A 16,475-nucleotide genomic window follows, 5' to 3' on the forward strand; every position below is an offset into this window, starting at 1 on the left:
GTCCGTTCAGAGCGGGGGCGCGAGCGCTGACAGCCGGCCGGGGCCTGGGGCCACGTTAAGCCGGTTGGGGTGACAGCGCGCCGGGCCCCGCCCCGGGCACGCGCTCTGGCAGGCCGGGGGGCGCGCCCCGGGCCGGGGGCGTGGCCTGGGCGTGGGACTGGCAGCGCGCGGGCCCCGCCCCTCAGGCTCCGGCCGCGCCCCTCAGGCTTCGTCCCCGCGGCCGCGCGGCTGTGCGTCACGGCTGGTGCCAATAAAGTTGTTTGAGGCCGAACCCGCGGCAGCAGGTCACGTGGGCGGAAGATGGCGACCCCGGCAGGCGGCGGGGGCTCCGCGGTGTCGGTGCTGGCCCCGAACGGGCGGCGCCACACAGTGAAGGTGACGCCAAGCACCGTGCTGCTGCAGGTGCGGCCGCGGGCGGGCGGCGGGCGGCGGGCGGGCAGCGAGGACGCGGCCCCGTGCCTGCTCCTGCGGTTGGCGCCGACAGCCGCGGGGCGGGGCCTGAGGGGGCGGGGCCGGAGGCGGCCAATGAGCGGGTTCCTGGCGCGGCGGGCCCGCCCACTACCGCGCCGGGATCTGGGCTCCAAGGGGTCGGGGGAAGGGTCCCACCGTGGCGAGGGGCGGGCTGGCGGGTGTCGGCACCTCCTGGCACCCCTAGCCGGGTCCTCGGGGCGCCCGAGCCGGTCTCCCAGCGCCCCCGGCCCGTGTTTCCATCCCCGGGCGTCCTACCGGTCCGGCGTCCACTGTGACTAGGTCTGCCGGCCTTTGTGCCTGGGAACTGGTTTGCTGAGTCACTCGCTGCACTTTCAGCGGGGCAGGTGGTTGACCTCGAATCCATGACATTAAAATGCTTCTTGGGTCCTGCTGTGTAGGGGACAGTGCGCATACAAGGTCTGCGGGGAGGAGCCTCCGGGGGGCTGAGCCCAAGAATAGTGACTCAGTGTGTGTGCAGGGCACAGAAGCGGGGAGCTCCCGGGCCATTCGGGCGCCCCAGGACCCACTTTGAGCTGGCTCTCTGTGGAGCCGGCTCGCGGAGAGGAGGGTGAAGCGCTGCGGGCAGTGGGGGCCCAAGTTTGAACTTTATTCTCTGTGAGTGGGGAGAGGCGGGCCACGAGTGTGTAGGAAGATGTCTGTGGTGCTGGGCTCTCCTACAGAGCTGGGGTGACAAGGCAGGCCCAGTGAGGACGGGGAGAGTGAACAGGATTTGTGAGTGAGGCGCATGGAGCTGTTGAGTGGAGGGTCCATCATGTGACTAGGCTTTGTTCTGCAGGGCCAACCGGCTCTCCAGAAAGAGAGAGACTCTGCACTCGGCTGCCTCAGTGCCACTGAGCCTGCCAACCAAGGACCAGGCCAGACCCAGTGGCTCACCATCCTCTCATCTCACTCCTAGGTTCTGGAGGAGACATGCCGGCGGCAGGACTTCAACCCCAGTGAATATGATCTGAAGTGAGTTTCCTCTGTTTGGGCTGCGGGCTCTGAGTCCATCTCCCCCCACCCAGGGCCCCGCTCGGGGGCTTAAGCCAAGAGAAGTTTATTCTCTCAGTTCTGGGGGCCAGAAGCCCAAAATCAAGGTGTGGGCAGGGCTGTGCTCCCTCCAAGGCACTGGGAGAAGATCCTTTCTCTTCCAGCTTCTGGGGGCTCCAGGCGTTCCTTGCCTTGCCTTGTGGCTGCATCACTCCACACTCTGCCTCCACCTTCACGTGGCCTTTTCCCTGTGTGTTGTGTGTCTTTTGCTCTTCTGTCTCTTGTTAAGAACACTTGTCATTAGATTTAGGGCCCACCTTAATGCAGAATGACCTCATCCTGAGATCCTTAACTCAATTACATCTGTAAAGTCCCTATCTCCAAGTAAGGTCCTGTTCACGAGTGCTGGGGGTTAGGATGTGGATGTTTCTTTTTAGGGGCCACCGCAGAGGGTTTTCATGCCTTTGGTTGTGTAAGTTCTTGATGGGGCTCTGAGGGCAAAAGGAAGTAGTCATGGAGAAATGGGAAGAAACCTGCAAACTGTGGGTGGATCCCGGTGGCCTTGTAGCCCCTGGAATTGCATGCAGGTCTCTGTGTGTGGGCATTTTTCCGAAGAGAGGGCTTTCACCACATTCTCAAAGAGTCCAAAACAATAAAAGGGTCAGAAGGCACGTTGGTGGGGTGTGGGTTTCTTTTCCCACATGAGGAGCTTTTGGCCTTAGCGGCATGTCTTCACGGTGTGGCTGTCCTCACATGGGGGGCAAAGAGGAGCCTGTTCTTTGGGGCTTTCTCACGCTGCCTTGTCTGTGGGGCTCTGCAGGGGAGGTTTGGAGCAAAGAGGCCCTTGTGTCGTGCTGACTCCCCTACTCCTGCCTGACCACTGAGAATCTCAGGGCCTGTGTTCTGTCCTTCGCCGTCCCCTGGCATCCTGTCACAGAGCTGTGCGCCCTCTCTCTGTTCTCCTTTAATCTGCCTGAAACCTCTGCATGTTGTATGGTTGGAGCGGGTCAGAATGTTGGAGCTTTTGCAACACAGTATCAGTTTTTCTCTTGTCTTCCTTTTACACACCTGTGGTGTAATTTGTTTAAAAAGTGCTGCCCCTCTCAAGTGTGCATGACACCTTCCCTTCACCTCTAGGGCTGCCAGTCCACCTGGTCCTGGGTTCACCTTAGATCTGCTGTCCTGTCTTGCACTAGTCATTGAAGTTATTGTATTGCATTCTCCAGCTAGTGTTGAAGATGGGTATCAGAATTGCTTCTTTCTCAAGTCTTCCCAACTCCCTGGGCTTTATAAATTGTCCACGATCAGAAAACCATTGTTTCTAACGGCGTCTTGGCACTCGTGTAGTCAGGTCACCACTTTGTGTGTATTCAAATCTCACACGCGTTCTCTCTCCAGCTCTGTAGTTTTTTCCTAAACTTTTATTAAAAGTCAGCTCAGAGTCTGACTTTTGAGCAGCATAAGTAGGTTCTCCTATTCCTTCTCTGGCGATTCGTTCTGGCGATTCGTTCTGGCCACCATCTGCCTCCTCTGAAATCAAGCCACACGGCGATGGTGTTTTCAGAAGCTGTGGGCAGGAGCTTTTCTCTGACCCGAATGATCTGTGGGGTTAGCAGTGGTAATTCTTGTTCCTGTGGGGTTCCTGGGAGCCAGAGGGGTTGGGAGGAGAGGGACCAGGGTCAGGCAGGCTCCAGGGCCACCTGGCTGCCACCCTCCCTGCCCTCATGTGAGGCAGTGTCCAGGTCTCTGAGTCTGGGCCGCCGTCCTCTCTCTCCTCTTCTCAGGAGTAGGTGTCTGACTCCTTGTCGGTCCATAGCTGACGTGTGATCCGAGCTGGATGTCAGGAACCACACATTATGGTCCCAGCTTTGCCATTGGGTGGCCTGGGCTACCTGTTGGCACTTCTCATCTGAGTTTCTTGTTTGTTAGGCGTGCTGAGCGTGACCCTGGCCATGATTTCCGGGAGGGCAGGCTGCTGATAAAGACCCAGTGGGCATCTTGGAGGCCGTGGGAGTTCTCTGCCTGCCCTCTTCTCCTGCCCTTGGTTATTTCCTCTCCTGACTCATCAGGTCTCTTCATTCCCTCCAGTCCTTCTGAGAAACTATACCCCCATGGACCCGGGACCTCTGTGCACAGGGATCAGAGGAGGTTGCGGGCCCACCCCGTTGTCTGAAGGCACACACTGGTCTCTTCCTGACCGGTTGGGAGACTCAAAGCTGCCAGGTGCCTGTGCAGCCGCTCATATGTGCAGGACACAGGCAGAGAGACTGCTGGCTGCTCTGGGTTGGAGGACCTGGCTTTGTGGGTGGGAATGGCAATCTTAGCCCTTTATCCCTGAATCCTGGCCGCCGTCAGGGCCTGGCTCTCCGTGGGGACTTTAGGCCAGGTTGTTTCATTTGTGTTTCTCTAGAACCTTTGCCCTCTGTTGCTCGTCTTTGGGGTCATGGCCCTGCTTCAAAGGATGGCGGGAAGCAGGAGTGAGGGGAGCTGGTCATTTTGGCTGGTGGCCAGCAGTGTAGGGAGAGTGGCTTGCAGGGGCTGGACGGCTGCGGGTGCAGCTCTGGTTGGTGAGGATAGGGTGTTGTTCTGTGAGATCTTTTCTGAGCAGAGCAAGGCGCACGCCCCTTAGTTGTTCCCGTGTGTGCTTTTATGTTCCAAGTCTGTACTTGGGCTGGTTACTGCTTCACGGTCTGAAGGAGCAGCCCCTCAGCTCATCCCAGAGGGTAACGCATTTCCTTTTTCTCCTTTCCTGCCCTGCCCTTGTACACTTAAACTGTGTCAGTGCTCTCTTTGTCTCTCCTTTAGAAGACACTGTAGTCAGGGACCTGCTCCTGCCCCTGCAGGCTTCCAGGCTGTGGCTGTCTGTTCTTATGGCCTTGGGGGCACTGGCTGGAGAATCGCTGCACAGCCGAGGACATCCAGGGTGTCTACCCCGTTCCCAGCAAGACTGTGCCAGAGCCAGACGGGAGCTGGGCTGTTAGGATCTGTGGGGCAGCTTATGGGCCTTGGTCTGTTTTGCAGGTTTCAGAGGAACGTGCTTGACCTCACTCTCCAGTGGAGATTCGCCAACCTGCCCAATAATGCCAAGCTGGAGATGGTGCCCATCTCCCGGAGCCGCGAGGGGCCCGAGAACATGGTAGGTGGCTCTCAGGGAGAGACCAGCAGTACTGCTGCTCCTGGCTCTTTCATTCAGACTGTTTGGACGGCAGGGTGCTTCAGCAGGCCGAGCAGATGGGGAGGGCCTGCGGCTGTGGTTGGGGAGCGGGGGCTGTTTTAGAGGGGGGTGCACGGTGAGGCCTGAGTCCTCGGATCCATCCTGCCTTCCTGGGGTCAGGTCAGAGCTAGTCTTCTGCTTCGATAGCTGATGGTTGGAAATGAGACTTGCTCTTCATGTTGAATTTATTTTTGAGCAACAGTTAATTGTGCTGTGTCCATCCCAGCATGTCAGCAGCATTCGCCCAGCCTCGTGATTTACAGCCTGATGTTTCTGGTCATAAAAGTGCCAAGAAACTTAGAGCCTGCAGAGCTCTGTGAGGCGATGAAGGCGGCCTTGGTTCTGGGATGAACTCAGTTCTCAGGATTCGCCCCAGCCCTCCTACAGGTCTCACCTGGACCACAGCCCAAGTGTTCTGACCGCGGCCCACCGCCTTCCACCAGATCAGTAACTTTCAGCTTCTAGAGATGAGCGCACGACAGCAGGGTTACTGTAGACGGAAACAGTGACCAGGGTGACGGCTCCCACTCCTGCGAGCCCAAGCCAGGTCCTTTGCGGGTGTGATATTCACCCAACACCTCAAGGAAAGCGATTTTCATCCCTGTTGAGAGATAAAGAGGCTTGGGCCCTAGGGGTATTAGTCTCCAGGGCCCACCAGGAGACAGGCGGCTGGGACTGACCCTGACACCCCTCCTTTTCCATTACAACTGTGGTTCTCAAACTTTGACGTGGAAGGGAACCTGCCTTTCTTTGGGAGTGACTTGGGCTGTGGGGCAATTGGGGGACTCCGTTGTGCTTTCACACAGAGCAGCTCCTGCTTTGTTTGTTACTGGATTTCATGTAAATGTGCAGGAGTAGCTGTGATGTAGAAAATCAGGTGCTGGGCCGTGGCAGGTGGGGCTGAGTGCGGCTCTTGTAGGTGTGGGACACGTTCTTACTCCGGGGCTCTGTGCACACATGCTCTAGGGTGTCTGTCACTCAGCAGAAGGACCAGAGAGGAATTTCCCTCCTTTGGGTTATAAACTTGTGTCCTTGTTTAGGGACATTATTATTAAAAACGGACTTATAAAAGCAATGTGCTTATTTGTGGAAAAAAAATTCAGAAAACACAATATATTAGTTATCATTGCGTAACAAGTTACCTCAGAATTTGGCAGCTTAAAACACAACAAACATGTTTACAGAGTGTGCAGAGCGGCAGCACTTACCGTCTCCCACGCGCCCACAAGATCCCAGGAGCCCTGAGGGAGGGCGTGTGCTCATGCCTGTGCCCTGAAAATCAGACCTGAGTCCAGGATGGGACAGCTGCTTTTCCTCCTAACTTGGTTTCCTGTCTCTCGCCCCCTTAGGTTCGCATCGCTCTGCAGCTGGATGATGGCTCTAGGTTGCAAGATATTTTCTGTTCAGGCCAGACACTCTGGGAGCTTCTCAGCCATTTTACACAGATCAGGTGAGCATCAGTGAGCAGGTTCTGGGCTCTGCTCTCATCTGCAGTGCCAGTGCTGCCATGCTCAGCAGGGCTGGTCCAGAGCCACAACCTTGAGCTCTGCTTCAGCTCTGCACGGCAGAGCTGGGGTTCTGGGGGCCTGGTAAGAGGACTGGCTTGAGATGAGGGGGCTGCCCGTTCATCAGCTGTACCAGCAGCTACTGATTGTCTTTTTGACTGCATTTCCTGGTGTGTCGGCCAGGCCTCACCCTCACGGAAGAGCCAGCACTTCCATCTTTGTGGGGACCTGAGAGGCCCCCGAGGGCTTGGTGAGTAGTGAGGAGAGAAGTTGAGTGCTGGGCTCTTCAGCTGACAAATGCTTTAGATGTAAAACTCCCTTATCGTGAAAATGGGTTGTGTTCAAAAAGAAAATCTTCTTAATGATAACTGATTATCAGTTTCTGTTTGGTGATTAATGGTTTCAACTTTACTCCTGAATGTGTCAAAATGGTGGCTCTTTAAGTTTTGGTCTCGTTGGGTGGAATTCTTTGTCCAATTTTTTTTTTTTTTTTTTTTTGGTGAGGAAGATTGGCCCTGAGCTAACATCTGTGCCCATCCTTCTCCATTTTGCATATGGGACGCCACCACAGCATGGCTTGATGAGCAGGGCGTAGGTCTGCGCCTGGGATCTCAACTCGCAAACCCTGGGCCGCCAAAGCAGAGCCTGTGAACTTAACCACTGTGCCACTGGGCCGGCCCCCTCTTTGTCTACTTTTAAAGGTCTCGACCAGCAGAATGGAAGGGATTGTGGGAGGATGTAGTGGTCTCTTTGTGGCCGTGGGCATGTTGCTTGCCCTGTCTGGGCCTCCCAAGGGAGACGTGAGGATGAGATGAGTTGATCTATCTCAAATACTGAGAACAAGGCCTCACACTGTGGTTTGTCTGTGCAGAAGAGAGGGACTCTGGGCAGGGCCGGCTCTGATCTGACCGGGCGCCCACTGCCCCTGCTGTCCCAGCAGCCAGACTCCTGCTCCCCACCCAGGCTGCCCTGATGGAGCTCCTCACCCGTTTCTGATGTGCTGGCGTCTCCACATTCCCGGTCCTTTCTACAGCACAGCTGCAAGGGCTGCTGTGCCAAGACGAGGTGGTCCCTCCCTGCTCCTATGAGCCTGGGCAGCCAGGGCTGCCTCCCGTCCAGCCAGCCTCTGCTTCCTACCTCAACATTCCCCTGAGAGAACTTTGTGACCGCCCCCCCCCCCGCACTTAGGTGGCCTTCAATAGCGCCCCTGAAATAGGCACCTGGGTCCCCGCCTCACTGTGCTGCTCTCGGCACTTGTTGTCTGACCCGGTCCTCCTATCAGCTGCATGAGGTCGGGCTGCTGTTACTCTTATTTTCAGAAGAAAGTATGGAGACCCAGAGGCGGAGGGGAGCTCCTCAAAGCCCCGAGCCTGGGACACCGGCTCCTGCATTTTTAGCTGCCACCCTGCACTGCTGAGACGATGGGGCGTCTGTGTGTTTTTCCTTTGTTCTTTTGTTTATTCGCTGCTAGCCAGCTGGTGCTGCCTCAGGGAGCCTGGTTCTGGTCTCTCAGAGCTGGTGTTCTCAGTGGGGGGCAGAGCTAACAGCCAGGTATACAGAGCTATAAGATTTTTACAAAGAAGGGAAGACGCCTTGGGAGGTGGTGGGGCAACATTTTCTGGGTAGTGGGGTAAGTCTTGGTAGAGCCAGCTGCACCAGGATCTGGGACGGGGATAGCAAGTGCAAAGGCTCTGGGCCACCAACAAGGAGCAGGAGGAACATGTGGCACACAGTGTGCAATTCTTCTCCCTCCCGAAAGGCAGCTAAAATGACAGTAAAGGACTTCACAAAGATGCAGCCTGGAGGATGGAGTGAGCGGAAGCCGCGCAAGGCAGCACCAGGATGAGGGTGGGAAGGTGATGGAGGGGTGGGGAGAGGAGGCAGGTGCTATATGAGATATAAGAAGCCGTAGGGTCCTAGATTCCCTCCTGCCCCGAGCTGCTGGTACTGGAGGTGGTTTTCTAGGGAGAGTGAGCCTTGGGGCTCTCTGGACTGGGAGTGCCTGCATGGTCGAGGCTATGAGCGCTGTCCCAAGAATGGGGAGGTTAGGTGAGTGTGAGCTGCCAGTGTGGCTCCCAGAACTCTGGCAGCTCCTGATGTGGGAGGCACGACTCGCTTCCCAGATTACCGTCTAGGTACTGAGAGCTAGCTGCAGTGCACCAGAGCCCCTGCTCTAAGTGTGAGCAGACAGCCAAGTATACCCAGACATTGGAGCAAGTTTCTGATGGGAGAGGCCGGTGCAGACAAATAGGAAGAGACGGTACCGTCGGGGGTGGGAGAGGCAGTGTTTGTTCCTGTTCTCAGAGGACTGAGAGGCTGTTGGAATGAGAGCTGGATGTGATGAGAAGAGCGTTCAGAGATGAAGAGGAGCCTTTGGAATCTGCTAGGGAAGCCGCAGTGGAAGGGGCATCATGCGTCCACAGCTGTGAATCAAACGGCCATGACCCCGGGCACACATGACAGGCTCACGCCTCTGGGGGCGGCTGCCCTGTGGATCTGCCGTCCTGCTTACATGCCTGAGGATCAGCAGATTTGGCTGGTCTGCGGCCTGCCTGAGCATGTTCTTCTTGTGGTGGTGGCAGATGCCTGAGAGAGTGTGGGGCCACTCGAGGCCTGGGAGCTGACACTTGGAACCGGGGGCGCAGGGTCCCTACCGTCCTGGCTCTCGCTGAGGCGTGGGGAGAAGCCACATCTCCTCAGCAGGAGGAGGAGCTGCAGAGCCAGGCGGGCAAGTGCGAGGACGGAACAAAGAGGTGAATCCGGGCGGCCCAGGCAGCTGGCTCCTGCTGATGTGTCTCTTGAAAGAGAACAGAGCAGTGGGAGGACATGGGTGAAACTGCAGTGGAAAACGGTCCCAGAAGTGAAGGGTGTGTGTTTCCAGATGGACGAGCCTCCTGGTGCCTGGCCCAGTGGGGGCCTCACCTGGTGGCATCACTAGGAGCTGGGGATGAGGAGACAGTTCTGCCCTTGACCATAGGCCCGCGTAAAGGCCTTGGGCACCTGGCACCACCACTGGGAAGGCGGCCGAGCAGTGTCTTTGAAATGCTGTAGGAAAATCATTTATTCTAGAATTTTCTCATTTTCCCTAAGTGTCATTGAGTGGGGAGGATGGAACAAAGCCATTCTTAGACACAAAAGCTCACATGTTTACCCCACGCACCCTCGCTGAGGAAACTGCTGAGATTGCTCCCCCAGGGATCCCCAGGCGGGGTCCACTGGGAAGGGGGCAGACGTGGGTGTGGGAGCAGGACTCTGCTTGAGGGAGTAGGCTGGGCTGGGTGGTGGGGTGTGAGTCACCTGGCCCCTCAGGAGGGGTCCTCGCCTGAGGTGGGCCTCCCTGTGGCAGCAGAAACACCTCTGACCCTGAAGTCACAGCTCTGTCAGTTTGGGTTGGTTTTTGTTGTTCTGGCATGGGGGAATGCGGTGGCAGGCCTGTGTTGACAGCACCTGTGTTTGTACCAGCCCCATCTTGGTCAGGCCCAGATGACCTAATTAGAAAGGGCTTTAGATACCTGGCTTGCCCCCAGCGCAGTGCCTCGTGGGAGCTGGCCCAGGTGGGTGGACAGCCCACGCCGTGGGGACGATGTGCTTTGTGGCTGGCGAAGAATGTCTGTAAATCCAGCAGCAGCAGGACCTCTGCCCTGCCTGGCGTCCCCGTGGGTCTCCGGCTCATCTGGGGTGCTGGCCTTAAAGCAAGACCCCGGTGGTCCTCCCCAAGCACTGTCCCGCTGGGCTGAGGTGGCATCTGGCGAGGGTGGGCAGGTGGGTACCCAGGGAGCTCCACCCGACTCCCGGCCTTGCCTGGCGTCCAGTGGCTCTGCCTGGGTCTGGGGTGTGGGAGTAGGTCCAGGGGCACAAGGGTCCTCAGGAGGCCCCTGGCTTGGCTCCCTTAGAGACATTTGGAACTTTAGTGAGGTCTGTTGCAGGGAGTGGTGGACTCTTGCTGAGAGTGCGTGAGGGGCCGGCTCCTCAATGCGCTGGAATGTCCCCCGGTCCGCCATCCTCGGAAGGAGAACTCTGTTAATTGGCTTGGAAGGTCTGGAAGCGATTGCATTGCGGCTGCCCCTCCCCTCGCTGTGTTTACAGGCCTCTCCCTCAGATCCCCACACGAGGGAATCTGATTCCTCTGGAGGAGATGCACATCAAAGCCGGGCTCCCGTTTGATGTCCAGAGACCTCCAGAGGCCTCCGAGGGCATGGAGGCTAGCAGGTCTTCCCGGGGTGCTGCTTGCTTTGTCCCTGTTTGTCCTTTGCCGTCCCTGCGCTGGCATCAGGTGCCCTGGGGAAGTATTGTGAGAGAGGATGCCTGGCCGGAGCCCCTGCCAGTGCAGAAAGCACTGTGCTGGCTGCTTGGTGGGCGTCAGCATGGCTGGCTGTGTGACCGGCCAGCTTTCTCTCTAGGCAGTTGCTGTCTGTCACAGTTGAGGGAAGCAGGACCCCCATGTCACTCTGACTCTTCCTCTCTGGCCCCGGGGTCCTGTTTGCTGGAGTGTCTTCCTTGCCTGAGGTTCCTTCGCTTCTCCTTTGTCTTGGCTTCAGTAAGAAGAGCATGTGGGCCTGGCTGGAACTCTTGCTCTTTCACTTTCGAGGTCTTGTGTGTCTTCGTGAGGCATAGGGTCGCCGAGTCTCAGTGGACTGGGGCACCCCTGGCCCCACCGTGTGAGAGGTCGCACCCTCCATGCTGGCCCCCACGTGGCTCTGGTTGAGGCCAGAAGCCTTCTCTGGGGAGCAGCTTCACCATAGGTGCAGGTTCATAGAGCTCTGGATGAGCTCCGTGGGGGCTGTCAGCCGGCGGGCCTCCTACGTTCCTGCGGGGACCCTGAGAGGTGATGAGGCCAGTGGTGCCAGGGCCTGGGCAGGGGCAGGGCTGCACTTCCTCCAGGGGCCCCACAGCTGGCTCTAGATTGTGGGTCTCAATCCTGGGGAACATGCAAAAGCAAAAACATGCTGAACCCAGAGGATGGGTCACGGGTCTTGGGGATGGGCCCAGGCAGCCGTGCATTCTTAGTGTGTAGTCAGAGGCCCTGCTGCCTCTGGCCACCACCTCAGCTCCTGTATCTTCCCGTCCCAACCATGTCCCAACCATGTCTGCGTGTCTGAGCCGTGAGGCCTGGCAGGTGGAACTGTGCTGACCAAGGGCCCTCCAGGCCTCCTGCTTGGTGGACCAGCCCCTCAATTCACCCTGCCTGGAAGGGAGGGACTGGCCTGGGGTGCGCCAGGTGTTGTCTGGGATGGGCTTTTATTTGGGGGGCTAGTGTTATGATTATGTGTCAGGAAGTGCAGAAATGAGCTTCCCTTTGGCTGTCTTGGGCCTGCCATCAGCAGTTAAACACTCCAAAGCCAGGACTCAGCCACCTTGCATTCTGTAACTTGGATGGTCAGTGCAGGGCCGGGTAGTGGGAGTTATGTTGGGTGGTTGCACAGGCGTGTGCATGGGCGAGCGTATATGTGCCTGTGCCTCTGGTTGTGCGCCTGCACACCCTCCGCCCTTCACGCCCATCCAGGTGTGCCTCCTGGGGGCTGCTCTATCCCATCTCAGGGTCCAGTTTACAAGGGGAGAGGACGTTGGTGGCCAGGCCCAGTGTGTGGTGACTGGGTGACCATGTTGAGGGGTGCGTTTGCTGTTTCCCAGATGATGGAGGGAAGTCTGTGTGGAGCATCCGTGGTGTTTCCTGCCCGTTTGCCCCCACACTGTCCCCACGCCCAGCCTATGTGTGATGGAGTGGCCCGAAGTACTGACTGCCCAGGCGTACCAGTATCCCGTGCCATGCCATGGCCTTCAGTTTCCCTACTTTTGTGTTTTGGTGACAATAATTTCAGTGGCCGTCAAGAGCCCTCTGTGAGCCTGGCCCTGTCTTACTCGACCACGTGGGCATCTGGGTGCATTTCAGGAGGAGGCGTCACCATCATCCTCCTGCCTCACGACTGGAGGTCACACAGCGTCTCAGGGCCCAGCTCACTCCTGGGGCAGGCAGCAGGCCACGACCCCAATGTGCAGCTTGCTCCGGCCCTTCAGGAATACCAGTGCCCTGTTGATCCCGGCGTTGCCCTGCAGGGTCTGGGCAGAGGGGATGGCACGGAGTGCTCATAGCCTCAGGGGCCTGGGCCTCTCTCCTCGAGTCCACTTAATGGATTCTTGCCCTGAGCTGCTCCTGATGCCTCAGGGGTCAGCGACCCTCTAGGAGGCCAGCTTCAGATAAAAGCCCAGATCACAGGACCCCCGGGACCAAATCACAGCCCCCCTGGATACTCTTTCTCATCGCTGACCCAGGGCACAGTTGACAACGTCCTGTGGCTCGTCCCCTGCTCCATGTCCCCCCGCACTCAGAGCCTCGAGGCTGGAGGCAGGTGGGAGACACCCCCAGACCAGGTGCTGGTGGCCCAGGCCTGTCGGGCAGCAGCTCCTGCCCAGCGGTTGGCTGCCTCCTCTAGTGGCTGTGGGGCTGCCAGGGTGGGCCTGGGATGCTGTCCTGGGTGGGGCCTCCATGGTGCCTTCCCAAGGGCACCAGGTGTCCCCTCAAGCCAGCGGCCGGCCTGTGGCGTTTTCTTTCCTCTCCTTGCAGGGAGTGTCTGGAGCAGCCGTGTGAGGCGAGCCCAGTCTGCGTGTACATGAGGGATGAGGTAGGTGAGCTGCCGGGCCCCACCCGCCTGGCCCACTTCCCACTGCCCGCTCCCAAGTCGCCACACAGGCCGAGCCCCTCTTTCCAATCTGGAAAATTCACTCTCCCTCAGACCCGCCTTCAAAGCAGCGGCTGGGGACACAGCTCTGAAAGCGTGATGTGTTTCATGGAAGGAGAGCAGAGCGCCAGCTCCACGGGAGCTGACCACGGGCCGCCCGGACTGCTCCCGGAGCCTCCCTCAATGCCCTGTTTGTTTTCTCAGGTTCTCTCAAAGCCCAAGAGTGACAAAAGTGGTTTCATTTTAATAAATGTTTGCTTTGCTCTGTGTTTTGATCTTTTCCAAAACCAAGTGCAGCGTGTTGCAGGCTTAGCCTGGCACTGAGGCCCTGCCTGTCCCTACCCGCCCGCCCGCCCTTGACGGGGGACCCTCCTGGCACTTGGTCCCCTGGCTCACAGGGGCTTTTTGTTTCAACCCTGGCAGGGCTCCTTTTCCTGGCCTGGGGTGGCTACTGTCCCCGAGGGGCCCTGGGAGGGCCCTGGTGTGGACGGGACACACCCACCTATTTATCCCAGTTTGAGATTCTCTGACCCAGGGCTGTGAGGGGTGGGACCTGGGGGGACGCATCCTTCCCTGGAGGAGATAGACCACTGGACCTCAGGCACCTGGGCCTGGACCAGGGCCATCATGATCAGGCCAGTCCTCAGACGACTGGTCAGCTGGTCAGATGTGGCTAACCCAGGCTTGAGTCCTACCCGCCCAGGCTTCGGATGGGACGGGTTGGGGGGACAGATGTAGACCAGTGAGCAGATGTTCAGGTGCAGGTCAGGTGGGGTGTGGAAGGCTGGACCCAGGCCTCTAGGGAGCCAGCGCTGAGTTGGGGCTGGCTGGGGAGCCCCTGTGGTGCCAGTGATGTTAGTGCCCAGGCTGGGGGCGGTGGCGTGAGCTGGGCTTGGCAGGTGGGCAGGGCCTGTGGTACCTGCGCCCAGGTCAGGTGGGGGAGCTTTGTCTCCTGTCCTGTTCCCTCCTCACAGGTGACCGGCAAAGCTGCCTTGCAGGGCACGACGCTGCAGTCGCTGGGCCTCACCGGGGGCAGCGCCATCATCAGGTGGGGGGGGCCTCTGAGTCTTGTTTAGTGGAAGAAATGGGGTCTCAAAGGAAAGGAAACAAGAAACATGGAAAAGTAGAAGAGAAAACGTGCCCCTGCGGTCCTTGCCCCTCAATCTGAGGCTGCTGCCCGGCAGCTTCTCCTGCCTGTGGGCCTGGCGGGCTTGGCACTTTTGGGTAAGGGGGGGACGGGAAGGGGGCCATGGAGTGCTGAAAAGGTTAAGACGCTGGGGCTGTGAGACCTAGGAGCAGGGACAGGCTCTGTGTATGGAGTTTCATCTGCTTTCTGGGCCTTCCCCTCAGGTTTGCCATGAAGCAACGAGACTCTGCCGGCAAGCAGGAGCATGGGGTCTCCAGGAGCGAAAGCCCAGGAAGCCCAATTCTTTCCACATCAGCTGATCAGGCAGCTGGCAGCCCTCTGCTTCCGTTGAGCTCAGTAGGGCTCAGCTGGGGCGACGGGAGCCATCAGGATGAGGCGGGTGCCTCAGGGTCTGGCCACGTGGATGTCCTGGGCCCAAAGCCGGTGGATGCTCAGGCGAAGCAGATCTCAAAGGAGCCTGCACCTAGCCCCTTCGTTCCTTTCTCAGGGGGGGGCCAGCGCCTGGGGGGCCCCTCCGGGTCTTCAAGGTCTCTGATGTCACCTTCAGCCAAATTGCCAAAGTCTTACTCTAGCCCCGGAGGCCCCTCCAAGCCAAAGAAGTCGAGGCCTGGCCAGGATCCCCAGCTGGAGCCGGAGCCAGAGCCGGTAAGGGGCGAGCTGCATGCTGGGGGGTCTTTTCTCCTGATTGCACCTGACCTCTTGGCTGGTCAGCCTGGGAGTGTGGCAGGGTCTCTGGGCACATTTTTGTTTTCTTAGGGAAATGATTTTTTGGTTTTGTTTTTTCTGAAATCCACTTCATTGAGGCACTATTTTAGATGTACAGTTTGATGGGCTTTGACAAACTCATGTGCCCCCGTGATCATGGTCACAGCCAAGACAGCCTGCCTTCCTGGTGACCCTCTGTGTTGGTGTGGGGGCTTGGAGCATTTGTGTCCCAGGCGCTGCGTTGGAGTCATTGCCCTCCACCCTTCTTGCCTGGGCCGGTGGTTTTGACTGGCTTTTGACGCGCATGTGGCTTTGGCACATTGACTCCTGAGCCGAGCGACCCCCACAGCTTATTGACTGTCTTCCCCGCTAGCCAGCGGGTGTGCAGGGCGTGCAGAGTGATTTTAACATTGCCCTAGACCAAGCAGGAGGGAGGTGGTGAGTTTGCTCACTCTTCACAAGCTGAGTGGGTGGGGCGCTTGGTATCTCTGGGAGGGACTAATTTGGCGTGGAAATTCCCCCCGGCCGCTTTAACATGGCTGGGAGGAGGGAGTGCAGCTTTCACTGAGTGAGTGAAATGGCGGAGTGAACGGGCTCTTGTCTAGGCCTTGACACACCTCCAGTATGTTGTCTTCTCTTCTGTGATTGGCTTTATTGAGGTATAATTGACTGCATAAACACAACCACCGTCAGTGCCACACTGGGCAAGTTTTGCAAACAGTGTGTTTTCTTGATGGCCAGGTTCATCTTTGAGTGCCTCTGACTTGAGCTGTCATGTCGGCCTGCTTGTCCCTGAATCTCACACCCTGCCCCCAGAGTTATGCCCATTCCCGTCCACTCCTCTGACCATACACCAAACTGAGGGGTGGAAGGGGCCCCACATTTTGGATCAGGCTGCGCAGGCAGTGACAGGTTGGGGTGTGGCCCCCAAAGCGAGGGGACTCCCAGGTGGGCGGTGCCTCTGCAGGAGCCAGGCATGCATTGGGCAGGCTCTCGGCATCACACCAGCGTCCACCTCCCACGCCGTCTGATGGTGCCAGCCCCTGAGGCCATCTCTGGTCCCTTGTGGGTGAGGCTGGGTTCGCCTGGGCCCACCCTGGCCAGCTGCAGCCACGTCGGAGCTCCTGAGGGAGGACATGCGTGGGCTGCCCATCAGGTCGGTTCTCATGCTGGGTCCTGGTGTGGAACTTTCAAATCAGAGGGCCACTGGGCCTGTGTCCAGTCAGGATTTCATGGGTCACACAACAGAGGTCCCGCTGGCGTCTTTGGGAAGCTGCAGCACGGATGGTGTCGGCCCAGGTGCTGCAATGGTGGATCCCTCTATGTGACTGCTCCCTTGGCAGCACTCACAGACCCAACTCCCCATTAGCAGTACAGGCATGTGACCGATTCCCCAGGGATCTTGGGCTCCTGGACTGCCCCGGGCTCCCCTATTTCCCAGTCGTGGTTCCTGAGAAGGCTCCGGGTCGTCCACCCAGAGAAGGTCTTTCCCTCCGGCCAGCATGTCTCTTGAAGTGTTAGGAACACCATTAAAGAGACCTGACAGTGGGACCAGCCTGGGTTTCCAGCCTGGGCTGCATGTTGTCATGTGTAGAGTCCCCTGAAGCTGCGCAACTGTGGGTGGGTGTCACCCTGAGATGCCTGGGGCTCCAGGTTCTCCACCTTCTCTCCCTTTCCCACCGGCTCCATCCCACCTGCGTAGTGCATCAGTACTCAAGATTCACTCGAGATTTTTCTGTGATAAACAGGGTTCCACTGCTGAGAAA

The 16,475-nt window shown here is 58.3% G+C and overlaps 1 protein-coding gene across 7 annotated transcripts in view; it reads left to right on the forward strand.

Annotated features, from left to right (window-relative positions):
• The first annotated feature begins 249 nt into the window (after window positions 1-249).
• Window positions 250-16,475, forward strand: part of ASPSCR1 (ASPSCR1 tether for SLC2A4, UBX domain containing) — a 31,188-nt gene continuing 14,962 nt past the window's right edge. Inside the window, exons 1-7 of one of the 7 annotated variants that reach the window (XM_058561908.1) lie at window positions 250-402; window positions 1,388-1,443; window positions 4,483-4,597; window positions 6,025-6,125; window positions 12,743-12,800; window positions 13,832-13,905; window positions 14,208-14,649. In XM_058561908.1, coding sequence (XP_058417891.1) covers window positions 301-402; window positions 1,388-1,443; window positions 4,483-4,597; window positions 6,025-6,125; window positions 12,743-12,800; window positions 13,832-13,905; window positions 14,208-14,649 — 948 coding nt within the window. In that variant the 5' untranslated portion in view covers window positions 250-300. Of the gene's footprint in view, window positions 403-875; window positions 889-1,387; window positions 1,444-4,482; window positions 4,598-6,024; window positions 6,126-12,742; window positions 12,801-13,831; window positions 13,906-14,207; window positions 14,650-16,475 lie in introns of those variants that run through there. The other 6 variants (XM_058561909.1, XM_058561911.1, XM_058561912.1 and 3 more) reach the window with 6 other exon arrangements.

This window comes from Diceros bicornis, chromosome 18 (genome assembly GCF_020826845.1).
Source record: "Diceros bicornis minor isolate mBicDic1 chromosome 18, mDicBic1.mat.cur, whole genome shotgun sequence".
Lineage (NCBI taxonomy): Eukaryota > Metazoa > Chordata > Mammalia > Perissodactyla > Rhinocerotidae > Diceros > Diceros bicornis.